Here is a 25,776-nt window from a genome sequence, read left to right as displayed (position 1 = left end):
TCCCGTGGTTTGAGCATGTGTGATGCCTTTGAGGGTCCAGCCATACCAAGGGGACCAGGAGAGGCTAGAGCCTCTGACCCTTCAACCACCCTCTCCGTGGCTGACAGGTAACCAACCAGGGTCCCACAGAACCAGCACAGGAGCCGCCTTGCGCAGGAACCAGAACGAACCCCAGAAAACATGGCTTCAGAGATCCAGGCTGCAGGGCTCCAACGCCGGCTCCCTGTCATCCATGGCGACGCTGGACCGGAGGCAGCCCAGCCAGCGCTCAGAGATGCAGGCCTCTCCGACAGACAGGGTGGAGGTGATTCGAGGACCACGTAAAGGCAACCCTGCCTGAGCTGGGGGAGACCTCCAGACACCAGAAGCAGCCCTCCTGGGTGGGAAGCTTGAACTCAGGTGGTCAGCACAGAGGAGAACGAAGCAGGCAGGTGTGTGTCCAGGTGACCCCAGCATAGCTTCATCACCAAGATTAAAGTCAGAAAGGGCAGAGGGCCGGGACAGGCCTCCGCGAAGCATCACCGTGCCGTCAGGAGTTCGCGCAGAGTTTGTGCAGGTTGTGCTGCGGTGCCAGCAGGGTGCCAGCACCCCACCCCCCAGCCCCGAAAAAGTTGCTGTCACGGAGCCAGCAGGCAGGCTGGTCCCCATCTGATTTCTCCGCAGGGCAGACAAGCACAAAGTTCTGGGCAGGGAGCACACACAGACACCTGGAAAACCAGACTGAGGCCCCCCCTTGACCCTGCCTGAGTCAGCAGACCCAGTGAGGGGACTTCGCATGAGGGATGCTTTTAAATACTCGGCTCATTTGGATGTTTCAATCCACAGAGACGCCCTGGCACAGGGACTCTCAAAGCATCACCTAGGAGGCTGGTTAAGGACAAAGACTCCTGCCTTTGCACCCCCGGGGTGGGGCCCTGGGGTCTTTGTCCTCTGTGATAGCTCTGTGCGGGTCAGAGGTACAGGCCGCAGGCCAGCGGGGTGCAGGAGGAACAGTGGGTGCTCCGAGGAGGGGACAGGCTCAGGAGGGCGGAGGCTGCATTTCAGGGGTGCAGAGGGTGTCCGAGGGGTCGGGAGGTGGGATGGTGGTCTGAGTTTCTGTCCCAGCCCCAGGTTGTGGGGAAGGACAAATGCCCTGCAGGACACGGCCTGTCCAGACGGAGGGTGAGACAGAGACAGGGTCTGGGAGCCGTGGAGGGGCCGGGTAAGGCAGGAGGGAGGACTGGGAGGGGTCTCCATCGTCCAAGGGGTCAGTGGCCAACCTCCCGATGGAAAAAGGACTGAGCGGGAAGAAATCACCGTCTGCTTTCTGCCGACCTCTGGGGGGACACATCAGTCCCTCAGTCACAAGCGAAGCCACGAGCCACATCTGGTCAGCAGTGCCCGTGACTGACCACAGCACGGACCACAGCTGCTTCACACCAGCGACTGTTGCTTCTGACGCCACACACGTCACCGCTGCTGCTCGGCCCAACCCCACATCTTGTGTTGTTTTGCAGTGAGCTAAGAAAGGCACTCGGAGGCCGGGCGCGGTGGCTCACCCTGTAATCCCAGCACTCTGGGAGGCCGAGGCAGGAGGATCACTTGAGCCCAGGAGTTTGAGGCTGCTGTGAGCCGTGATGACCACACTGCACCCTACCAGGGCAACAGAGCGAGACTCTGTCTCAAAAAAAAAAAAAATTAAAGCAGCAGCACTCGGGTTTCTGTGCCACACGTTTTAGAAAATATTTTCACAACCACGCGTTAGGATAATCGGTTTCCTGTATAATCCTATGAACCCTACAGTGTGCACGGCCCCGTGGCGTGGTGGAAGGACAGAAGGACACAAGGACGTGGCACTGAGGGAGCCCCCTTTGGGAGCTAGCACTCTCCCTAGCTGAGCCGCAGGGGAGGTCGGACCACCTGCCACGGGCCCTTTGCCTTCTCCACGAGGTGCCAGGTGGACCAGGGACTGGGGAAGGGCCACAAGAGACAGAGCTCACGGGAGCCTGCGATGTCTCAGGGGGCCTCCATGGGGGCCCACCAAGGCTGCAGACAGAGGTAGCCCCAGATCCTGCAGCCCCTTCAGGAGGTCAGGGGATCCCTGCAGGGCCTGGGGGCCTGGCCGTGGGCCCAGCCTGCTGGGCTGCGTCAGGGATCTGGGGACCCTGATCGGCTAGGTGGCCTGGCCCATGCTAGGGCGATGATTGGGAGAAAAGAGGGGACAGGACAGGTGGGGTGGGTGGCAGAGGAGGGGCTTCCCACTTGGGGGCCACGGCCCCCCAGGCCAGGAGTCCCGACCCCTGACATGGTCCAGCCCCGAGTGGAAGCAGCCCCTGCAGGGGGAAGGGTGTGGACCCATCTGGGGCCATCAGCTAGCCTGGAACCTGGTGGGGCCACCCTGCCCGTGGGGCAGCCGGTGATGGCCCCAGTGGCCAGTGAGGAGCGGGGGCCTCTAGGTGGCGGGAGTGAGCCACAAACCAGCTGGCCCGGCTCTGACGCCGCAGGAAAAGCCACCGCTACCCGGCCAGGGCAATGTGGCCAGTCCTGGCGAGAGGCCCTCGCTTGCAGGGCTTGTGGCACTGACCAACCCCCAAACTCCCAGCTCCACACTTTAGAAATCCCTGGTCCTGGGGTCCCTCATGAACCTGTGGGAACCTGCTCAGAGCGTGCACACCCCAGACCCCTCTGGGCCTTACCGACCCTGCGAACTTCCTCCTCCTCCGCGTTTCCCCCAACAAGCCGCCTGGGCCACCAGGCCCTCCTGTGCCCTCAGGAGGCTCCACCCGAAGGGTGACAACATCAGAACCACTGGATTCTCCTTGGGACATGGACCCCAGCAGGGTGCCGTCCCTCCAGAGCCTACCCCAGCCCCTCTGCCATTGAAGATCCCTCCTCTCTGATGCATCTCTGGCGGGCACGCACGCACCCACACGCACGCACACGCACACGCACACGCGTGCACACGCACGCACACACGCGCACACGCACATGCGCGCGCACACACGTGTGCACACACACACACGCACCCACACGCACATGCGCGCACACGCACGCGCACACACACGCGCACACGCACACACCCACACGTGCACACACACGCACATGCACACACGCGCACACGCACACACGTGCACACGCGCACACACACACGCACACGCACAGGCGCACTCGCGTGCGGAGCCACCGTCGACTGCTTGCCGAGGCATCTGTCTCCCAGGGGACGCGCTCCGAGGGAGGACCCTGTGCTCCCCTCTCTGCCCCATCCCCGGCCCTGAGAACAGAGTCTGGCACCCACTAGGTGCTCAGGACACACATGTGGGCTGAAGGGAGGAAGGGCCTGCGGGTGGCGGGGGACACGCCTGCTCCGTGCTCCATGCCATCGGGCCTGCCGTGCCCAGAGCAGGAGCCAGGACAACGTGACCTGCAGCTGGGGGCACAGGACCCCGACCAGGAGCCACCACGGGGCGAGGGAGTGCCCTGCTCACCCTCCAGACCCCCAGCCCCTGACACCCACACCAGGCCCCCGGACCAGGAACCCCGTCTCCCTGGGGCTGAGCCCCCCTTGGCTCATCCATCAGGGTTTTGTTGCCTCCTCCAGGAGGCCCTCCACACTTGTCTTCAGGGACAGAGACACACCGTCTGCCCTCAGGGGCCCTAACAGGGGTCTGGGGAAAACCCCAGGGTCCACTCAACTGGGCCGGTGGCACCTTTGTCCCAGAGGTCAGCCCCCTCCCCCGTCCCAAGTCCAGGAAACATCGGAAGCTCAGGCCATTTATTTTTCTATTTGTGTCCCCCGCCCCCCGCCTGCCCAAGCTGGCCGTGACCCCAGGGGCCGCATCCGCGCTTCCCCTCGGGCTGAGGCAGGGCCTCGGTGGGAAAGCTCGCGCTGCCAAACTCACACAGAGTCCCCAAGCTGCCGTGACCGACCCCCACCATCCCAGCCCGGGACCGGGGCTGTCTCTGCAGCCCACTCCACCAGACCCTCCGGCCCACTGCGACCCCAGCCAGGCCTGGGGTCTTGGATGCTGGCCTCCGAGGACAGCAGGGCAGTGACCAGGGACTAGGTCCAGCGAGAGTGCCCTGCTGCAAGTGCCCACAGCAGAGGACAGGGGACGGGGCCTAGACCCACTGCTCCTGGCTCTGCCAGCGCCGCAGCCAGACCGCTGGACCTCAGTCCCACAGTCTGCGGAATGGGAAGAGCCCGGCGGGCAGTGGCTCTCTCGGAAAGTCCCCAGCCCCGCCCAGGCCCAGCCCCCTCCCCCAGAGGCTGTCTCAGGGAGGCAGGAGGTGTCCCCAGAGGCCAGTGGCAGCCCTGGCGGCCGCTCCAGGCTTGCTCGAACAATGCGCTTCCCCCACACAATTCCCAGAAACGCTGCCCTGTCAGCCCGCCAGCCTGGCGGCCCCTCCACCCTCCCCCTCCCCAGGGCCCCAGGCAGCCATGGGGTCAGGGGCGACGAAGCACGGAGGTCTGACTCACGGGGGACTCACAACACCAGGGTCCCTGAGGCAGTGCCTCCCGGAGGCCCAGGCACGCTGGCCTGGCCCTGCCCGCCCTCCCGGAGGACCAGCAGGCCCGGGAGACCCCTGGGGCAGCTGGGGGCAGGGGGGGAGGGCCGAGGGTCTGTGCCCCTCTCTGCCCCCCACAGACCCGTGTTCCCACGCAGCTGTGCTGAGGCTGCGGGAGCTAACTCAGGTCGCAGCCCTCCGCGTTCGCAAGTCTCTCTCAGACAGAGAAGCAGGACCCTCCCAGACCCTGCTGGTGCCCCTGAGCACTCGCCCGGGCTGCTCTGCCCACAGCAGCTCCCCCGCCCCAGGGCCTGGCCACATGCCCCTCCCTCTGTGTAAAACACACCTCGGAGGACCCCGTCCCCTCGTGTGTTTCCTTCAGGGGCTGCCTCGAAAGTCACCTCATGAAAGAACAGCCAGTCAGCACCCCAGAACAGGCCCCTTCTTAGCCCTGGCACCCCAAATTCTGACTTGGTGTAGATTTGCTGCTGTTTCGCCGCACCGGAATGGAAGCGTCCCACGGGCAGGGACCTGGTCTGTTTTGCTCCCCGCCAAGTCCCTAGAGCAGGGCTTGGTGCACGACAGGTGCTCAGTGACACACAAGCAGATGGAGCGATGACTCCTGTCCCCACGCAGGACGGGCTGGGTGGCCCCCAAGAACACAGACCCGCTCCTCCAGCCCATTTGGTAGCCCTAGCCAGTTGGGCTACCAAAGCCACTTGTCACCAAAGTGACAAGAACACAAGCAACAGAAAAGAAACGCAGAGCAGCTTCCAGCCCTGCAGGGCTGCAGCCGGGTGGGGAGGTGACCCCTGCGGGGGCCCTCTCCTGTCCTGGCCTCCCCCGGCCTCTGTTTCCCAGTCTGGCAGGGAGGGAGCGGCCGGGCCAGCCCAGGGCAGGGAAGTCACCGTGGGCATTGCCTTCCAGCGGCCTTGGGTACCCGAGCGTGCCAGCACACAGCCCACAGTGCAGGGCTCACAGAGAGCTCCCCTCTGCCTCCACAGAGCCTCCGAAGGGACCCGGGCGCACACAGGTGGGGACAGGCCAAGGGTGGGGCCGCTGGACAGAACGTCTGGCGCCTGCTCAGCCCAGGCTGGCCCTAGGCTCCCTCCTCAGGCACAGCCAGCCTTCCTTCCTGAGCTGGCTGTTTCCTGACCCCGCCCTGCTGTTGCCATGGGAATTCAGAGCAGCCCCGGCCCCCCGGCCTGGTTCCCATGGAGCTCCTGCCCAGCAGCACTTGGGGAGGCCCACACAGCACGCAGCAACACCCAAGCACACACAGAGCCCCGCAACCACCCCCAGAGCAGAGCACCCCCAAAAGGCTGCACAACATCCTCCCAGGGCTCACACGTCTGGACACCCAGCTCTCACCCAGTGTCCCTAAAAGGGGACTCGAGCCCACCACAGCATAACAGCCCCAGAATTCAGGAACAGCTTCTACATTGCCCGGACCACAGCCCCCACCTTCAGACCCCCCACCGCCCTGACGCCCCACGAGCACACCAACACCCGTGCCCGCGGAACACCCGCTCTACATGCAGCTCTCGGTCCGCAGGGCACCAGTGAACCGAACACGTGAGCCCTGACCCCACGCCCGACACTGCAGAGCCACCACCCAGGCCAGCGTGAGCACTGGGACCCTCACACCTCCCGCGCTGCACGTGCCAGAAGGCAGGGGCACCTCCTGCCCACCCCACGGCCCTTTCCCGAACTTCAGAGCCAGTGTCTGCGCACGGCGGGGCCGGCAGCCGGAGGGTTCGAGGCCGGGAGAGCCCTCCGTGCCGAGAAAGGCCCCAGTCTCCACCTGAGCCAGACCTGCCCTTGGCCAAGAGACACACAAAGTGAGCTCACCTGGCTCTGAGGCATCAGGTGACCTCCCCAGAGACGCTGACCCTGGGAGAGAGGCTCAGGCTACCCCCGGCCTCCGATGCCCCCACCCTCTGCCAGGTCAGGCCAGGCCGGGAGCTGCAACGGAAGGACCGGCTGCCGCGCACAGAGGCAGGAGGCAGGCTCCGAACCGGGCAGCCAGCTCCAAAACTGAGGTCTCAGGAGACCAGAAGGTCCCCTCCACCTGGAGCTGCATCCGACAGGGACCCCCACCTCCGCCCTCGGGGAGTGGGAGAGTTCGGGCCCCGCAGGAGGCAGTAATTGGTCCCAGCCTCGCTGCTCCTGCAGCCGCAGGGGCCGGGCTGGTGGGAGCCTGGGAGGTCTGTGCCCAGGCAGTGCCTGGGAGGTCCCACCACCCCCTGCCCGGAGCCGCGCCAAGCCAAGACCCCACCCAGAGCCACGGAGGGGGACTACCCGGCATCCTTTGCCAGCCTCACCCGGAGGCTGGGGCTGTCCAGGCGGAGGGAGGAGCAGGTGGCGGGCGAGGACAGTGTCCACTCCACACCCAGGCCAGCCCCACCCGTGCAGGGAGAGCTCACCCCGACTCTCTCTGCCGGGGGTTGTGGGCCACCACATGGGCCCTCCCCGAGGGTGGGCAGCGGCCAGCCTGGGCCAGGCCAGACTGAGGTGCGGTTCCAGGGACATGGGGATGCCCCTAAAGTCACGAACTGCTCCCCCTTTGAGCAGGGCGGGGCCGCAGCTCGATGGCCAGAGAGGCCTTGGTAACCCCTCCCTTTCTGGGCCCGAGGGCCACCCTTCACTGTGCAGGACCCCTGGTCCTCGACCCACGGGTCCCAACTGCCTCGGGGAGTGCAGCTTGTCCGGCTCTGGGTCCACCTTGCCCCACACCCCGGCTGACGGCCACGCAGACCACACACAGACCCGCGGACCACACGGGACGGATGCTCCTCCCTCGGCAGAGCTGGCCACACCCCCGCCACCCTGTGCAGCCCTCGTGAGTCCCCCAGCCTTGTGGCTCCGGGGTCAGGGCCACCTGACTGCAGTCCCCACCCGCGCTGCCGTCCTCACCTCTGCAGGGCAGTGAGCAGGGTGGGGGCAGCCTGACCCCGCAGAGGGCAGGCAGCACCCCCGGGGGCTCACAGGACATGGCGGCCGACACCTGCGTCCACAGTGCAGCCCAGAGCAAGGGTCACTGGCCAGCGCCAGACAAGGCAGCTCTGGGGGGTGGGGGACAGTGGGACAAGGGGCAGTGAGGTAATGCCAGACGCTGCCCACCACCAAGCTCCGAGACGCCTGGATCACTCTGGGCTCTCGGGGGCTGCAGAGGACCAGGCAGGGCCCGGGAACCGCAGATCCACGTCGGTGTGCAGAGGCCTCTTTCCCAAGCCCTGGTGACCACCGCCCCCGACCAGCCACCTCCCAGGCTGAGCCCAGCCCTGGTGACCCCAGACTGCACCCATGAAGCTGCGCATAAAGGTGGCCTCTGCCGCGTGCTGGCTGAGGGGAGGTCGGGGAGCCCTGGCTCTGTGGCCCCATCCCCTCGCCCGAGTCTTCCTCCCAGAGGCCGGCGAGCACCCTCCTGCCGGCTGCCCAGGCCACCCAGCCACCCTGACATCTGCTCGATGGGACGGGGAGCGGGCAACACGTCGGAGAGCCCGTGAGCCCCTCCGTCCCAGCAGCCGCTGCCCCTGAGAAAAGCCAGAGACCCCCCTGCCTGGTGCCCCGACGGCCCCCCGACTTGCTGGCACCGGCTCAGTGTCCTTGACAGAAGTGCCGGGGCCTGAGGGAGCTCTGGGGAAACCCGGCCCCCTACCACTTCCATGACGGACGGCCACTGCCAAGACCTACGTGACAGAATGTGACGCAGGACGTGGGGAAGGGCTGGACACCCAACAGCAACAGCCCCCGGGTGAGGTGTCCTGTGGGGGCGCTGGCCTCTCCTGGGGGCAGTTCAGGAACAGCCCCAGAGGGACGCTTGGACCCAGGGACCAGCCCCACTCGTAAGCACAGACCGTGTGGGCCAGAGGGGACCTGGGCAGAACCGGGAGCCTCTGGCCACACAGGCCCAGCGTCACGGATCCCTGTGGCCTCAAGCCCTGGGGCTCCCCACACTCAGGGCTGAGGCTCCAGACACACGGGGGGCTGCAGAGCTTCACGGCTACGAGTGGCCATGCAGAGGGGTGGGACGTTCTGAAACCTGCCCCCCCAACAGAGCCAAGCTTGGCAGGGGGAAGGAGGACCTCCCTGGGAGAGACCCATCAGCTTCTGGAGCCCAGGTCCCCTCCAAATGGGGTGGGAGGGGACAGTGAAAATTAAAAAGATGGAGTCGGAGCACCTGTCGTCCCAGCTGCTCAGGAGGCTGCGGCAGGCGGATGGCTTGAGCCCAGGAGGTCAAGTCCAGTCTAGGCAACATATCCAGACCCATCTCAAAAAAAAAAAAAAAAAAAAATGAAGACTAATAGAGGCTCCTCTGGAAAGACACTCCCTCAGGTGAGGTGGCCATGGGGCGGGGACACCAGGAAGGAAGGCCCCAGGTTCCCCTGCCTTCCCTGGCTCCGTCCGGCTTTGCTTTCTTGCTGCAGCAGCGGCCTGGGCAGGGCAGGGAGCCAGCCAGCTACGGGCGGCGCAGCCTCCCACCCGCCACGCAGCCTCCCACCGGCCACAGGCCCTGAGGAGCCAGGATGAGGCCAGGGGCTCGGAGCCCCCCGTTCTCCTTTCTCTTCAAGGTCTGTCTGGAGTGGTGCCCTCTCCCTTCCTGTTGGGAGTGGAGGAGGAAACACCAAGACCACCTTCTCCTAAAGCCACCCCCTGGGCAGCCTGGGGGAAGGTGCTCAAAGTCCCCCAGTGCTGAAAGTTCCACGTGCGTGTGGAGCGCGGAGGCCTAAGTGCCCTTTGGGGGCTCAGCGCACACCCCCCACACGGGGGCTTCTCCCAAGGCGCCAGACCCACGGAGGCACTTACCGCTGTTGGCAAGGCAGCCTCCCAAGACCCTGGTGTTAAAATAAGGCCCCCTCCTCCCAATGTGATCTCATGTAGCGGGGTGGCAGCCGGAGTAGGGCACCGCCACCCTCCCCCAATTACCGCCCAGGGGTCTGACTCCGTGGGTGGGGTGGCAGCTTAGCTCGGAAAGTCTGACAGCCCCGGCCCACATCGGCAGCCCTTTCCCACTCGGGGGTCTCTCCTTCAGAGAGGGTGCGGGGGACTCTGCGCGGGGGAGGCCTCGGAGGAATCTGGCCGGGCCTGAGAAGAAAGGGAGCCCCCAGGGAGGGGGCGGCCCCGCCCCGCCCCGCCCGGCCACCGCCGATTGGCCCCGCGCCGCTATATCTGGGCGCCCGCCCGGCGCGAGGCCACCGCCGTCCCCACCGCCACCGCCCGCCCGCGCTCCGTGCCAGGCCCGCAGTGCCCGCCGCCCGCCCTCCGCGCTCCCGCGCTCGGTTCCGCCCAGGTCGCGCCCAGCTGGAATGCAGAGATCGCCGCCCGGCTACGGCGCACAGGACGACCCGCCCGCCCGCCGCGACTGTGCATGGGCCCCGGGATCCGGGGCCGCCGCTGAGCCGCGCGGCCTCCCCGCCGCCCCCGCCGCCCTTGCCGCGCCCGCCGCGCCCGCCTCGCCGCCCAGCCCGCCGCGCAGCCCGCCGCGCAGCCCCGAGCCGGGGCGCTATGGCCTCAGCGCAGCTAGCCGCGGGGACCGCCAGGCAGCCGACGAGTCGCGCATCCGGCGGCCCATGAACGCCTTCATGGTGTGGGCAAAGGACGAGCGCAAGCGGCTGGCGCAGCAGAACCCGGACCTGCACAACGCGGTGCTCAGCAAGATGCTGGGTGAGCGGCGGGGAGGGGACGGGAGCGGGGCAGGGGCGCGCGGGGGTGGGTCGGGGCGGTCCAGGGACCCGGGGCCGGGGTGGGTGCCGTGCCAAGCCCTCGCAGAGCGCCCAAGGCGCACGCAGGGCTCGGCTGGCCGCCCGCCCGCCCGCCCGCCCGACGGCGGCCCCCTGACCGGCGCCCGCTACCCGCAGGCAAAGCGTGGAAGGAGCTCAACGCGGCGGAGAAGCGGCCCTTCGTGGAGGAGGCCGAACGGCTGCGCGTGCAGCACTTGCGCGACCACCCCAACTACAAGTACCGGCCGCGCCGCAAGAAGCAGGCGCGCAAGGCCCGGCGGCTGGAGCCTGGCCTCCTGCTCCCGGGCCTAGCGCCCCCGCAGCCGCCGCCCGAGCCCTTCCCCGCCGCGCCCGGCTCGGCCCGCGCCTTCCGCGAGCTGCCCCCACTGGGCGCCGAGTTCGACGGCCTGGGGCTGCCTACGCCCGAGCGCTCGCCCCTGGACGGCCTGGAGCCCGGCGAAGCTGCCTTCTTCCCGCCGCCCGCGGCGCCCGAGGACTGTGCGCTGCGGGCCTTCCGCGCGCCCTACGCGCCCGCCGAGCTGCCCCGCGACCCCGGCGGCTGCTACGGGGCTCCCCTGGCCGAGGCGCTCAGGACCGCGCCCCCGGCCGCGCCGCTGCCCGGCCTGTTCTACGGCGCCCTGGGCGCGCCGGGCCCGTACCCCGGCCCCCTGTCGCCGCCGCCCGAGGCCCCGCCGCTGGAGAGCGCCGAGCCGCTGGGGCCCGCTGACCTGTGGGCCGACGTGGACCTCACCGAGTTCGACCAGTACCTCAACTGCAGCCGGACTCGGCCCGACGCCGCCGGGCTGCCGTACCACGTGGCGCTGGCCAAACTGGGCCCGCGCGCCATGACCTGCCCCGAGGAGAGCAGCCTGATCTCGGCGCTGTCCGACGCCAGCAGCGCCGTCTACTACAGCGCCTGCATCTCCGGCTAGGCCCCGCGCCCTCGCAGCCGCCCCCGCAGCCGCCGCTCCGCTGAATCTCTGCTCCGCTCTGTCGCAGGTGTATGTGTTGGCGACGTGTAACAGCCGCCCCTTAGGAGCCAGTGACGCTACCGGCCTTGCCCCACCGCCCCTGCGGCCTCCCCAGGCTTCCGGGCCACCTGCCCTCAGGGGACTCCAGGAAGGTGACTAGGGCGGTCCCACATGTCCAGGGCTTTCCCAGGAGGCCCAGGCCTAGGACCTGTTGGCTGGCCCTGCCAGGGTTAAGTTTTGGAAGCGCCTAATCCTTTTTCTTCAGTATATTTTCTAGAACCAGATTGTATTTTTTACTTTGCCTTTTTTATATACATAATACAGTATATTTAATTTTTATTAAACTTTTAAACTTTTTCTTTTGAGGGGTTTCAGTGATCCAAAGCATCACTGTAGCAAAGGCTTTTTAAGTACGAGAAATAATGACGTTTGTTTGCTGTAAGGGAGGATCCCGGAGCTGGGTCCCCTGGGCCAGGAGCGGCCACGCCACAGTAGAGCCCGGCTGTTCCTCCCCACGCTCCCTGGGTGGTGGCTGGCAGGAGGGAGAGCAGTTCCCCCAGCGAGCCCTGGACACGCCCTTCCCTCCCGCTCTCCCCGCAGCCTGACTCCCAGCTTAAACCCACGGCACACGCCATCCTCCCGGGACACGTGCCCGGACCCAGGGTGGGAGGCGTGGGGTCCACACCACCCTGAGGCCCCCTGTTCCCCTCCTGTACAGCCCCTATTTTAACTCAAGCCCACTGGGGCAAGGACAGCAGTCCACCATGCCCACTGGGGAGCACCGTCCTCACCTCCTCCTCAAAACCTCCTCCAGGCCCAGGGACTACCCAGAACCACCCCCCAGTGCACCCCCCCCCCCACTGCTGCCAGGGGTGAGCTGTCCAGCCTTGTGCAGAGAAAGCGTCCACGACCAGGCAGGAGGGCCCAGGCCTCACAGCTCAAGACCTCAACTCTGAGGACCCGTCACAGTAGCCCTGTGGCCCCTCCAGGAGCACTGGACACCCTCCTTCCACACCGACCCCTCGGTCTTCCCTGCCCTTGCCGAGCAGTCCCCTCACTGCGTGACCCTCCGTGTTCAGGGAAAGTTGGAATAAGCCCCAGAAGTGAACCCCTGCACACACACTCGCCCCAGGGCCAAGCAGGTCTCCTGCACCAAGAGGAGGGTTTGTGTGTCTCCCTCTTGGGGGAAGGACCGTGTCCGGACCCCCACTCCCCCCAAGCGTGTGCCCTGAGGGTGGTGCAGCTGGTCCCCGCAACCCTGATGTGGAAAATCACTCACCACTCAGTCTCCCCCTGAGAACATGGGTGTCTCTAGTTCTGCATGTGTGTGAGTGACACTCCCAGGGTGGCCACCCACACGGGTGACTGCATGCGTGGCACACGGACATGCAGCAAGCCTGGGGCTGGCTATGCGTGTGCCAGCGTGTCCATGTGTGTGGGTCCACTGCCTGGAGGCTCGGTGACCTCATTGAACCAACATGAGCCCCACACCTCAAATGGTGGAGCAAGGGGGCTGCCCCGGGTGGGTCCCCCTGCCTTATGCCGTCAGCAGCAGAGCACAGAAAAGGGACAGAGACACACAGAAGGGGACAGGAACAGATAAGCTGAGGAGGGCAGGAGATGTACTCAGAGGTGCACCAGATTGCGGAGGGACAGACGGGACAGAGGAGCAGCCCACAGGATGCTGAGGATAGCAGCCACTCCTCCAAAACACACAGTAGGGAGGCAGGGAAGCCGAGACTGAAAGGGACACAAACAGGGTGGTCCCGTCCAGCCACATTTGCAAGGTGGGGCTCCGAGGCACCAGTGCTGACTTCCCGGGTTGATGCAGTGGGAGAGGTGCACACCACCCACGAGTGTGCAAGCCCCACCCAGCTCCGTGGCCCCAACTCCAGCTCCGGGCCACCCCTGGAGCCCCGGGGTCAGCAGCCCAAGGAGCATCCCTTCCGTGGGAATAGCTTCAGCCAGACGGTGAGCCAGCAACCAAAGCCTGCAAGTGGCAGCTTCAGGTGTGGGGCCATCCGCACCCCCCCCAACCAGGGCAGGAGACAGAAGATGGGCACAGTCTGTCCTGCTGCCTAAATGCACGTGAACAGCCCCGAGTGCCTCCCTGCTTAGGCTGGGGCATCTTCCTTCCTGCTCCTATCCCAGAAGCACCCACAGCCGCACAAACAGGAGTGCCAGACAGACAAACACAGCCCGGTGCAGGCCAGAGTGACCACCAGGACACATCCCCCTGTGGGCTCCTCACTCCATCCCACCCCAAGGGTCTGCCCCTCCAGGTCAACAGGGGTGGGAGGCAGCACAGGCCCATTGTCTGTGGGAGGAGGGGACAGAGCGGGGTGCTCTGGAAGCCCCTCCCCCAAGGGCCAGGGTGGGAGGCCAGTAGGGGGGCCCAATTTGGCGGGAGTCCCAGCCCAGGGGCTGGAAGTACCCAGGAGCAGGACCAGAGGGGACATGAAAGGGGCAAGGGCAGCTGGTTCTAATAGCAGCTTCTCAGCAGCGGTGAGCAGGTGCTGGAGGTGGGGGGTCTCACCGCAGGACCCTTCCCAGTGCCCTGCCTGGGGAACCCCCCGTGTCCCCCAAGAACTGAACAGCCCTCCTACGCAGGACCATAGCCCCAGGGCCAGGTGGCTCCCACCCTGGGCACCAGCTGCTCCTGCTGAGTCAGGCCTTGGTTCCTGGAAGTTCTAGAGGCCGGCCTGGCACTAGCCACAGCTCCCTCTGCTCCACTGCCTGGACCTGCCTGTCCCTGGAGTGCCCTGGGTGCCCTGGGTAAGGTGTTCATCCCACCCCAGCAGGCAGCCAAGGGCAGAACCAGAGCGTGGGGGCTGGGAGTAGGTGTGGGACACCCCTCTCCCCAGGAGATACGGTCACCACCTTGCACGCCCTTGGGGACACCAACACAGCCACACGCCAGATGAAGAGACATACCGGACTCCAACAAGGCTATGCGGGGCAGGCAAAGAGGACACGTGTGCAGGGGGCACCTACGTTTCCCTCTCACTCAGCGGGACAAACACCCTAGAAAACCCAACTGCTTAACTTACATTCTACAAAACCTACATAAAATTGTAAGTGGACAATTCAGTGGTCTTGGCGTATTCACAGGGTTGTGAATCATCACCACTATCTAACTTTGGAGTTTTTTTCTTTTAAAGACACGAGGTCTCACTGTGTCGCCCAGTCCGGCGGGCAGCGGCTGCTCACAGCGCGGCCCTGGCGCACTGCAGCCTGGCTCCAGCCGTCCCCCGCCGCAGCCTCTGAGCAGCTGGGACTGCAGGCACAGTCACCACCCACCACGCTGGCTGTAGTTTGAGACCTTTTTCATCACCCCCCAAGCAGGCCTGTCACTCCCCATCCTCCCTGGCCCTGCCCCAGTCTCCACGGATCTGCCTGTTCTGGGCTTTTCTTACAGATGGGATCACACGGTACGTGGCCTTTTCTGTCTGGTGTGGCTCACTGAGCACGGTTTGCAAGGTTCATCCACATTGTGGCGTGTGTCAGAACTTCACACCTTTCGTGGGTGAATGTTATTCCATCATTGCATGGCTAGGCCACATCCTACTCATCCGTTCATCCACCATGGACATTTAGATCGTTCCTACTTTTTGGCTAACAATGCTGCTATGAACATTTGTGTATAAGGTTTTGTGTGAACATGATTTCATTAAAATTACAGAAATCTGTATCTCTAATGACCACGTCTGAACAATTGGTTGAGGACCTCGAACCACATGCTAGAGTAGCTGCCCCCCAAAGGGGAGTCCAGAGAGGCTCACCTCCAAACCCAGCAGGTCCCCCCCAAACTAAAGCTGGGCAGGGATTGGCTGGATCCTCACCCAGCCCACCCACCACTTCTGCCCCAGGCAAGGGCAGGCTCGGGCCACCATGAGGAGAGGGCTGTGGCCAAGGGTGCTGGGGGCCCAGGACCTGGGGAGGGCGGGCTGGGAGCACAAGCTTCCTCCTCCTCCTGTCTCAGTCTGCTCCGGGTCTGCCCACCACCGGCACCTCGGCTCCCAGGGAAGCCCCGCGCCCCACGACCCCGCCCCGTCCCCCGCGACCCCGCCCGCGCCCCACGACCCCGCCCCGTCCCCCACGACCCCGCCCCGTCCCCCACGACCCCGCCCGCGCCCCGCGACCCCGCCCCGTCCCCCGCGACCCCGCCCCGAGCCCCACGACCCCGCCCTGTCCCCCACGACCCCGCCCGCGCCCCACGACCCCGCCCCGTCCCCCACGACCCCGCCCCGCGCCCCACGACCCCGTCCCCCACGACCCCGCCCGCGCCCCACGACCCCGTCCCCCACGACCCCGCCCGCGCCCCACGACCCCGCCCCGTCCCCCGCGACCCCGCCCCGCGACCCCACCCCGCGACCCGCGACTCCGCCCCGCGCCCCACGACCCCGCCCCGCGCCCCACGACCCCGCCCGCGCCCCACGACCCCGCCCCGCGCCCCACGACCCCGCCCGCGCCCCGCGACCCCGCCCCGCGCCCCGCGACCCCGCCCCGTCCCCCGCGACCCCGCCCCGTCCCCCGCGACCCCGCCCGCCAGCGAGAAAACAGGAAGCGGCGGCGGCGCTGCAAGTGCGGAAGCGGCCGGCGGGCGCGGCGCTTATCTCGGGCCGCAGCCCCGACCCCTGGCCTCACGCCGGGCAGGGGGCGCCAGGGGCGGCCCAAGGACGGGGCCTGCTCACCTGGCGGGCAGCCCTGGCCGCCCCTTCCCTGAGCCACAAGCTATCACGATCAGCTGTGGGGGGGGCTACAGGGCCTGCGACAGGACCCCACTGAGCCAGGGGGTTGTCCCCCTCACACCGAGGTCCCAGCGACAGCGGGAGGTGGCCCGGGAGCCAGCATCCGACCCCAGGAATCCCCCTCCCCCGCAGCACAGCAGGCCGCTCTGCCCTTCCCCAAGGCCTGAGCACCCCATTTCCCCCCAAAGGACTCACTTCCCCCAGCAGGTGCGAGCTCCCTGCTGGTTCTTCCCGGATTTTAATTGGGAGGGGGAGCAGGGAAGACGGAGCCATCGTTGTTTGTTTCTGTGTTTACAAAGCTGGGTCTTTTCCTGGGGAGGGGGCAGGATGGGGGCTGTCCCTGGGCCTCCCCAAGGGTCTTGAAGGCCACTGACAATGGGCCCCGGCACCTGGCACCCCCCCCCCCAGTGAGTGTGTGCTTCCTGGGGGGGGACTTGTTTGTTTCCAAGTCAGCCACAGCTGGAGCAGGGGCTCCTTGCACACTTCGAGGCTCCAGACCGCGGGGCCAGGCATCCTCCAGGTCTGGGCGCAGGTGTTTCCTCCTGGGGTCGCTCACACGCTCCCCTGCCCTCTCCCCAACCTCGGACACGGGTCTGGCCTGTGCTCTCCTGGGGCCTGGGCATGGCCAGCTGACAACACCCACTCTCCCCACCTCCTCTCAGCTCAGCCCAGTCCAGCACAGTTGGGGGGGCGGTGGAGGGGAAGGTGCCGTCACCCCTGCGGAGGGAGAGGTGCAGTGGCGGGAGAGAGGAGCATGGGAGCAGGGTGAGGAACACACAAGTGGCGAAGACAGGATTAACTTTGGGTTCTGCAAATCCAGAGACTAGTTTGCTGGGTGCCCGAGTTCCAGATGTTCTTTCAAAGGCTCCCAGTCTGGGGAGGCCGTGGGACCCAGGCTCCCTTCAAAGCCTGCCTGGCCCCTCCTGTCAGCACTGCACGTGGGAGGGCCTGGCTCCTGGGCTGCGGGAGGTTGCACAATCATGGCCAGTGCCCTGCAGGGCCCATCTGCCACCCTGGCACAGTCCCCTCCTTCTGGGACACAGCCCCCACCTCTCTGGAACAGCTGAGCCCTGGAAGGCGCGAGGATGGGATGGGACATTACTATGTAGGCCCAGAAACATGTTTTGCAGAGGAAGAACCAGGCTCGGGCCACACAGGGAAAGCACCACCAGGTAGTCCGTGGACATGCAGGCTGGTTCGTGGCGTCTGCCCCTGTGGCCCTACGACCGGGACCTCTGTCCCCATGAGTGAGTGTCTTCCCATCTTTGGGTTGGCCTGCTCAGTTCCAGCCAACACGTGTGCGGGCCTGGGCCAGGTGCCTCCGTCCTCACGAAGCTGCAGAGCAGCTGTGGGGACACGTCCTGCTCAGTCTGCAGCGAGCACCTCAGGGTCCGGGCAGCCACCCACAGCCTCCCTTCTAGTCTGTGGCTCCTGGTAGCTCTGAGCCTCTTCACGGGGTCTGCACCTGCCCCCAGACCTAGCCTGGTTGAGATGTGCCCACTCTGGACAAGTGAACTTTGCCCCAGAAGCCCAAAGCCCACCCTGCTCCCATCCCTCGTGAGGGAGGACCACGGGGCCAGGGTGCAGGGGGTTCCTGCCCATCCATGTGGTCCCGGCCCAGGACTCGGCGTCCACATGTGTTCCCAAACTCTGAGGCCTCCTCCTGCCCCCAAGAGGCTGTGGTTTCTGTTTGAAACTTTCCCAGCGGTGGCTGGTGGGGGGCTGTCCCTGTTGCCCACCCACTTCTCCAGCCTCTGACTGCTCTGAACAGCAGGAGGGGAGCACTGTGGGTGGGAAGCAGACTTCGAACGGCCCAGGAGGTCGTCCCCAGGTGCCGAGGAGAAGAGAGTAGTGCTCTCCCCACGGCCCCGCACTGGGGCAGGTGCAAAGGCAAGAAGCCAGCTGGTCCTGGGGAAATGGGGCAGTGGGAGCCTTCGTGGAGGGCCTGTCCCCTCCTGCCCCTGGACCCACGCCTGACCCCTGGACTCTCTCACTGACCCCCAGCTCCTAGCTCAGCCGCCCCCGCCAGCCCTTTTTTGCTGCCATACACCTTATGTTCCCAACCACGTTGGATTTTTTCTCTCCACCTGGACACCTGGCCAGGCCCCAGCATGCCCAGAGATGTGAGCCATGCCCAGTCCATGCCCTCGTCTCCCAAGCTCCCTGGAGTGCCTCAAACACACCTCCACTCCCTGTTAGCACTTCCGAAGTTCAAGATGAGGACGGCCCAGGGACTCAGGCCAGGGCCCTGGGGTTGCCTGGCCCTCCCCTCACCCCTTCATGCTCAGGACCACCAACCCCCTGGTACTCAGTGGGAGCCACAGCCCCTCAGCCTCACCTCACCCCCACCCCCCAGGCAGCCCCCCAGGCCACACAGCCACAGGAATGTTTGCAGATGCCAACTCTAACATCCCTCTTCCACTGAAGACCCTGCACTGCCCGCACCGCCTCAGGACAAGTCCAAGCTCCTCCCCCACGAGCTCTGACTCCACTGGAGCCCCTGCACCCTGCCTGTACCCTTCGTACCTCCCACACCTGCCCACGCTGCCCCCCTGGAGCACGCAGTGCAGGAACTAGACCTACTAGGTGCATGTGCGTGGTACGTGGCCGGGGAGACTGCCAGGAGGGCTGAATCTGCAGGTGAGGCAGGTTCTGAAGTCCAGGAAGCTCAGCTCTGCATCCTCTGGGCAGGGAGCGCGTGGCAGACAAAATGCTCTGATCCTGTGATTCGAGGCAGGTCTCGAAACCTCCCCGTGCCTCAGTTTCCTCATCTACAAAACAGGGACAGTCGTTGCTGTGCAGGCTAAATGCACTGACACACATGGGGAACCGTGGAGTGGAAAGCAGGGTCAGGATCAGCTTCGGTGGTTATTTCTTGCTTGTGCCACTGGCCTCAGTGCTTCCTGGGCCCCTCTTTCTGGGGCGGGGCCGACAGGTGTCAGGTGTTGTACTTGCTCTACTCTTTGCAGCTGTGGATGGGGGGTCAGCCCCACACCCTGCCCAGCAAATGTAGGGTTCCAGGGACCACACGGCAGATCCCGGGCCGGCCTGGTCAGTCCTGCAGAGGGGGCTGGGCCGGTCCCTGGAGCCCAGGCCCGGGCCACCCCTCCTGAGGCAGCAGGAAATGGCCCTGCCGGGCTCCGGCTTCCCTTCAGGCCTGTTTCCTTTATCCGGTTGTTTTGCTCTTAATTCGCCAAGTTCAGCCTTCCCCTCCCCTCCATTTCCACCCCCTCCCCTGTTAGGTCCACAGTGGAGCAGGACGGATACATGACGTTTTAGGGGCCCCAGGAGTCCCCCGCCCCCAGCTCGGAGCCGGCCCAGCCCGGGCCGCGCGCAGCGTCCCGCGCCCGCCCCCTGCTGCCCAAGGCTGGGAGGGCGGCCCGCCTCGGCCCAGGTGCGGCGGGAGAGACGCTCCCCGCACCCCGCCCCATCGAGGCGCAGACCGGAGCGGCCCAGGCCCCACAGCCACGCAGGCGAAGGGAAGAAGAACAGGACCCGCAGCACCAGCTCCGTTTATTGAGGTCTCGCTCCGCGCGTGGAGGGCGAGCCACCTCCGAGGCCCAGCGTGGCCGGGCGGGGCTCCCTGCTCCGCATCCTGGGCCCCCCGGGGAGCGCGGACTGCGTCGAGGGAGGGGCTGAGGTCGCCCAAAAGGCGTCAACGTAACGAGGCTCGTCTCCGGGCTCTGCCGCAGCCCCGCTAGTTCTCCGCCCCGCGCAGGGCCCCGACAAGCCGCGCTAGGGTACCCCGGTGGCCGCGGCGCGCAGCGCGAAAAGCTTCTCCCAGCAGGTGGCGACGGCGTCCAGGGCGCGCAGCAGGAGCTGCCTTTGGCCGCGACGCCGGGCCGGGCGCGTCTCCAGCCGCCGGATCCGCTGTCGGGGACCGGGCGGTCAGCGAGTGCGCACGGGCCCCCGCGCCCACCCCTGGGGAAGGGGCCGCAGCGGGCCGGTGGGTGCGATAGGAGCCCCAGGCCGTGGAGCCAGGAGAGGCGCAGCGGCCCTGGGGGTCGGGGCAAGGTTTGGACTGGCTCACACCCAGGGACGCACACCTGGCGCAGCGTCCTGCAGTGGCGCCGCATCACCGCCTCGGTGCGCACAGCCACGGTCCACGCTGCTTTCTCCAGGGCCCCGCGGCGGCCCCCGGCCGCCGCCCCGCGCAGGGTCCGACCCAGGGACGCGATGGACAGTAGGATACTGTGCTCCTGGGGAGGGAAGAGAGGAAAGCGGGGGGAGGGGCGTGAGGGCGGGAGGGGACTGGGAAAGGAGCCCCATCTGGCGCCCCCGGGGAGGGGCAGACGGGCGTGGGGGGGCGCCTCCTCCGTACCTTCTGGGCGCCACAGGAGACCCCAGGCCGTTCCTGCCGCCCTGAGCCCCCAGCTTCTGTCAGGTTTTTCCGGACGAAATGGAGGTGTCTAGAGCCTGGCGAGGTCCCTTTGGGCCCCGGCCCGACCCGCCTCATGGCGGCCTGCAGGTCCTCGAAGATGACCGCGCGATAGTGGCGGAGCACGTCGGGGACGCTGCAGGAGCGGAGCCGGGCCCGGCCTGGCGCGGTCCCCAACAGCACCAGCAGGAGCGCCCAGAGCGCAGACCTGGGGGGCACCTGGAGGAGACGCCGGGTTGGCCTCCCAGCACAGGGAGCAGCCCGGCCTGCATTTTGGTTCAGCCACCACAGAAGGTGCACCCCGTGCCCGCACGCCGGGGATCTCAGTTGCATAAAATGGAACTGTCAGCCCAGCAAGGGCTCCAGGCATAGGCCCAACCGGATAAATCCCTGAGACAAGAGATAGGCCTGCAAACCAGACAGCTCCATGCTGCGTGCAAAGATCTGCAGGGTGAGTGATGAGGGGCTGGGGAGGCCATTTCACTGAGACCTAAAGAGCCCCCTAGGAGACAGAAGGGACAGGTCCAGTAGCAGGAGGGCTTGACCCTGCGGTCTGTGTGCCAGTGAGGCCAGCAAGGGATGGTGCGCCCACCAGACTGCCCAGGGCAGGGCCCACCTGGCTCTGCACAGCTCGAGTGGGGCCAGCGCTTAGTGGGGTACAGCAGGAAGTCCCCCAGTACAGCCTCACCCCCGGCCATGCTGACCCAACCCCTCAGCTCCCAAACCCACTGGCCCCCTCTGGGTGCCCACAGCACAGGCTGCACAGGCGGGAGCTGGGGCTGACCCTCACTGCTCCTCTCTGTGGCCGGGCAGATCCCACCACCAGTAACTCATCACAGTCAGCTCACGGAGACGGGAACTGGGGTCTCCCTGCACCCCCAGGCCGACTGAGGCAGGGGCAAGGGCTCAGAGCTCCAAGCCACATGCCCCACTGGAAGGGGAAGGCTGGGGAGACCCAGGGGAGGAAGGGGGTCACGACAGCAAGTCCCAACCAACGGTTGGGACCGACTGCAAAAGCCGCCTGCGCCTGTGAGCACCCACCCACCCAGGGCAGAGCGGACTGGATGGCACAGGAAGCCCAAACACCACGGCGACGGCTGACTGTCCCCAGGTTCCCAGCCACTGCAAAGGGGCCAGCCCCCTAAACCTGCCCCAGGGAAGGGGCAGACAGCCAATCTGGGGCTGGAAAATTAATCATGCGAACCGACCAAGATGACAGGACTCGGCTTCCCAGCCCAGGCAGGGCAGGTAAACAAGCAGCACCCCAACCCTCACCTGGAGCCCTGTTTGGGGGGAGGGTCCTGCCCAACCATGAACCAGCTGTGGCTGGAAGAGCAGATGCGGTCTGCCGTGGCCCCCTTCTTGTAACCTGCTCCCCCAACACACAGCGGCCAATTTGGTGAGTTCAAGAATTGCCACGTCACCCACTCTGCCTGCTGCAGGTCAGAGGTCACTGTGAGAACAAGAGCCTGACCCTGAGCAGCCCAGCTGGCCTTGCTGAAGGGACATCAGCACCTGCTATGCCCCAGGTGGGCAGGTTGGCTGCCCGGGGAGTCCCAGACGCCTTGTCTGCACCCCCCCCCCAGGGCTCAGCCTCAGCACCCTGAGAGAGGAAAGGGTGCCCAGCGCCAAGAGACCCCTCCCGCAGTGCCGGGAAGGCCAGGGCGCGTGCACCCACAGCCAGCCTCCGTGATGGGAACCGGCAGGGGATTTCCCAACGGGGCGCAGGGGGACAAGCAGCGTCTCTTGGGCTGTGCTCGCTCCCAGCCATCGGCCCAAGTAAGCCCCCTCCCCAGAGGCCCGCAGCCGCTCACCATAGGCCTCTCGGGGTCTCGCCCGCCCTCACTCCCGCCAGCGGGTCACGCACATGATCCTGGGGTCCTCAGACGAGGGAGTGCAGCCACACCAGGCCCCACCGCCAAGGCCAGGCAGTGCAGCAGGCGGCTTTTGAAGTTGGCTCCTCCAAGCAAAGGAGGGAGGGAGCAGGAGAGGGAGGAAGGGCCACGCAGTCTCAGCCCTGCCCCCTCCCTCTCCCCACCTCCTAACCGATGGCTTCAATTAACCTGACCCTGGAGCCCAGCAGCCACCTGTCCCAGAGGATCCAGGGCTGCTGTGGGTCTCGATTCAGTCGCCAGCCCCAGGGAGACCCTGCTCTGCCAAGGAGCAGGCGGGGTGCCCAGTGGGCAGAGGGCAGTGCAGGGTCCAGTGGGGGGGGAGCCAGGTGAGGCTGGGGCCTGCCCAGTGGCAAGTACCGCCTCTCCCAGGGACCTGGCTGATAGGTAGAACCTAGCGGGCCCTAACTGCTCGCCCCACAGCTGCCAGGCCCTGCACCCTGACATTCAGGGGGTCCTGCCCCAGCAGGGCCTGAGATTTGGGACTTCCTGGGGTCCCACCACTGGCCCAGCCTCACCACTCCTGGGCTGAGGGGGTCTTTCACTGGGGAGGCCACACCCCGAGGTTGGTACTGTGAGGCCTGCCGTGCCACAGTGCCTGGGTGTGAGCGCTGGCCCTGGTGGGCGGCAGAGAGAAGATGCCGCAGAACAAGAGCAACACTGGAACACGACCAGCTGAGAAGCTGAGGCGTGCTCTCTCAGGGAGAGAAGCTGGTGAGCCACACAAGCACAGTCACGTACGAAGGTGGTCCTGAAAGATTATAATCCTGGACTGGGCGTGGGGCACACGCCTGTTCCCAGCTACTGGGGAGGCCGGGGCAGGAGGACGGCTTGAGCCCAGGAGTTGGAGGCTGCAGTGAGCTGTGATCACACCACTGCACTCCAGCCCGGGCAACAAAGATTATAATGCTGTATTTTTACTGTGCTGCTTCTATGTCTCAACGCACAAATACTTTCCATTGTGTTACGCTGCCTACAGTACGCAGTGTGTCACACACCGTCCAGGCTTGCAGCCGAGAAGCAGTGGGCTGTGCCACAGCCTCAGTGTGCGGCAGGCCCAGGTGTGCGGCGGCCCAGGTGTGCGGCAGGCCCAGGTGTGCGGCGGCCCAGGTGTGCGGCAGGCCCAGGTGTGCGGCAGGCCCAGGTGTGCGGCAGGCCCAGGTGTGCGGCAGGCCCAGGTGTGCGGCGGCCCAGGTGTGCGGCAGGCCCAGGTGTGCGGCAGGCCCAGGTGTGTGGCGGCCCAGGTGTGCGGCGGCCCAGGTGTGCGGCAGGCCGTGCCGTCTGGGTTTCTCTAAGTGCACTCACTCTATGGTGTTCACACAAGGCGATCACCTGACAATGCGTTTCTCAGAACTGTCTCCACTGTTAAGTGACATGATTGTAGTCTGACCACCTCAAAGTATTTGAGAGAAGCCCCCACAGATGAGTACAGATGCCCTAGAACGTTCCGAGGGCCCTGCAGGAGGGCTCATCAGAACGTGGCCTGACACGTTCTTCTCCCTGTGACTCCTCGACACCCACGGAGCGTCGCCCCCGCTTGGCCCACGATGGAGGCCGGGCCAAGAAGCCAGGCCCAGGCGCAGGGCGCAAAAGGCCACCAGCAGCCCTGGGGGCTGCGGCCAAGTCACCGCCCTGCCCGGGCCCTGGTTCCCACGTCTGTAAAAGGACACGCTGGCTCTCAAACTCCAAGAGCTGTAGGGCTCGTCCTTCAGAGAAAACCCAGACTCCCTCATGCCCCTCTCTCCAAGAGAGATCACAGGAAACTCCCAAGTTTCAGTCAAACATCCACGAAGCTCTGGCAGCCACTCCTGGGGGGGGTGGGGGGGACAGGGAGGACGGACTTCCAGATCCAGACTGCTCATCTGTGAGCTGGACCCATCCCAGGGTACCTGTCCAGCACCGACCACCCAGCAGTGCCTGACCCACACGGGGGAGGCTGGTCCTTTGCCCCTGGGCCAGCCGTGTCCTCAAGGTTTGCAGGACCACAGAGAAGGTGGACCCCACCTTCCAGTACATGGGGCCCCACCCCAGGTGCTGATGGCGAGGCGAATGCTCCTCTCGTGGGCACCCCCAGGGCTCCCCCAACCTCGGCCACTCTCAGCTGTCCGCGGCAGGGCAGGGCCACAAGGCCTGGGACAGGCCCCCAGTGTAGAGGGTCTGAGCTGTGGGCCCGTGACTGACCACCACTGCAGGCGCCGCCACCGGTACCACAAGACACACAGGCCCCCTCCGGGGCTACTCGCACACGGAGTGTCCGCGAACAGGGACTCTGCCGGCTGGCCAGCCTCCTCTTCACCCCACTGACGGCACCCCCTGCCCCCTGGGCAAGCTGAGAGACTGTCCACCCACAGCCTCTGGCCCAGCCGTGACCGCCGGCCAGACCGCCCAGCCGTGGCCTGCACGCCCCCTTCCGAGAGGCCGGCTCCCGAATGAACACACATGGACTCCAGGTCTGAGGAATCCTTTATCCTCACACAGCTCAAAGGCTGAGAAGAAGCCAAGTCGCCCAGGCAACACAATTTTCAACCTAGAGATGAGGACAATTACAAGTGCTTTAGGATAAAATCGCTGATTATAAATTGGCAAAAAGAAATTCACCTGCAAAAGTGAGAAAACCTCTTCCTAGCGACATGTTCATTCCACACACACCGGGGGGGCTGTCGGGGGTGGAGAGGCACCCCAGGCAGCGGTGGGCTCTGCTCTCTGCACTCAGGCCTGGGGGAGGCCCCAGCAGTCCCAGATCAAGACTGGGGACGTTCTCTGCAGGTGGCAGTGGGGGCTCCTGCTGGCGCCTTGGTGCTACAGTTTGGTCCCCACACGCTTCTGACCTGGTGTCTGCAGACCCGTGGCCTGGCGCCCCCCTGCTCCCCCTGTTCCCACACACGGCTTTTACCCAGAGCTCCCGAACCCCACTACCTTCTCCGCAAACCCTGGGTGACTCCTGGCTGGGTGGTGCTCCCTCTGGGACACAGGCCGCGGGCTGCAGGAGCCCGCCCCCGCCCCAGGACCGAGGGAAGGCCGGGCTGGGGCGGCAGAAGCACGAGCCAGGGAAGGGCCCCCGAGCAAGCCAGCAGGTCGCCAACCCCGACAGCTACGTGAAAACTCTTTAATGGAGGAGGACAGGCAGCTGGAGGCCTCCCCGTCCCTGCCAGGCGCCGCTCCGAGGCCCCAGCCCACGCACACTGGACCATCAGAAGGTGTTCCTGATGCGGCCGGCCACCAGCACCAGGATCTCCCCGATCTTCCTCTGCCAGTTGGCGATGTCCTTGGACACGGCGCACCACAGCTCCCCGTGCCGAGGCTCCGCGTTCTCACAGCGCTTCCTCACCTCCCCCTGCTGCTCCTGGGGGCACACGGCGCTTCAGGCAGGGCTCCTCCCCGGCCGACCCGACCCTCCCGGCCTCACGCCTGCCCCCGCGCAGACCTGGCCCCAACGGCACCAAGCCCAGCTTCCCGCACCAGGAGGCAAAGCTGCCTCTCGCTGTCTTTCAGGTGTGTCCCTCCAGACAGCCCCTCCTCCTGGGGCGCGTGGACCCCCAGCCTTGGCTCCCAGTGGAACTGAGCCGGGCTCCCAAG

The 25,776-nt window shown here is 66.1% G+C and overlaps 3 protein-coding genes across 3 annotated transcripts in view; 1 reads left to right on the top strand and 2 right to left on the bottom strand.

Moving 5' to 3' along the window:
* Positions 1 to 9,682: 9,682 nt before the first annotated feature.
* SOX18 (SRY-box transcription factor 18) lies at positions 9,683 to 11,690 on the top strand. Its single transcript, XM_069496065.1, has 2 exons — positions 9,683 to 10,152; positions 10,347 to 11,690. The coding sequence occupies exons 1-2, from the start codon at positions 9,795 to 9,797 to the stop codon at positions 11,138 to 11,140; spliced, it is 1,152 nt and encodes a 383-aa protein (XP_069352166.1). The 5' UTR covers positions 9,683 to 9,794; the 3' UTR covers positions 11,141 to 11,690.
* Positions 11,691 to 19,421: 7,731 nt separating this feature from the next.
* On the bottom strand, positions 19,422 to 22,224 carry C20H20orf204 (chromosome 20 C20orf204 homolog). Its single transcript, XM_069496443.1, has 4 exons — positions 22,123 to 22,224; positions 20,252 to 20,527; positions 19,977 to 20,129; positions 19,422 to 19,800 (listed from the first exon to the last, which is right to left on the bottom strand). Exons 1-4 carry the CDS (start codon positions 22,123 to 22,125, stop codon positions 19,666 to 19,668), a joined length of 567 nt encoding a protein of 188 aa, XP_069352544.1. The 5' UTR covers positions 22,126 to 22,224; the 3' UTR covers positions 19,422 to 19,665.
* A 3,069-nt stretch (positions 22,225 to 25,293) lies between these two features.
* PRPF6 (pre-mRNA processing factor 6) overlaps positions 25,294 to 25,776 on the bottom strand; it is a 33,183-nt gene continuing 32,700 nt past the window's right edge. Inside the window, exon 21 of the mRNA XM_069496344.1 lies at positions 25,294 to 25,543. Within this exon, the coding sequence (XP_069352445.1) occupies positions 25,391 to 25,543 (153 nt within the window). The 3' untranslated portion in view covers positions 25,294 to 25,390. The remainder of the gene's footprint in view (positions 25,544 to 25,776) is intronic.

This window comes from Eulemur rufifrons, chromosome 20, assembly GCF_041146395.1.
Source record: "Eulemur rufifrons isolate Redbay chromosome 20, OSU_ERuf_1, whole genome shotgun sequence".
Classification (NCBI taxonomy): Eukaryota; Metazoa; Chordata; class Mammalia; order Primates; family Lemuridae; genus Eulemur; species Eulemur rufifrons.
Note: the sequence above shows the minus strand (reverse complement) of the source record. Positions and strands in the feature narration are given on the sequence as shown.

What these genes read in the sequence shown, in the direction of transcription:
- SOX18 (XM_069496065.1), top strand. Translation starts at nt 9,795, where the DNA reads ATGCAGAGATCGCCGCCCGGCTACGGCGCACAGGACGACCCGCCCGCC. An exon ending in GGTGCTCAGCAAGATGCTGG is followed by an intron (nt 10,153 to 10,346) that starts GTGAGCGGCGGG and finishes CGCTACCCGCAG; the next exon opens with GCAAAGCGTGGAAGGAGCTC.
- C20H20orf204 (XM_069496443.1), bottom strand. An exon ending in TCTCCTGTGGCGCCCAGAAG is followed by an intron (nt 20,130 to 20,251) that starts GTACGGAGGAGG and finishes TTCCCTCCCCAG; the next exon opens with GAGCACAGTATCCTACTGTC. An exon ending in ACTGCAGGACGCTGCGCCAG is followed by an intron (nt 19,801 to 19,976) that starts GTGTGCGTCCCT and finishes GGTCCCCGACAG; the next exon opens with CGGATCCGGCGGCTGGAGAC.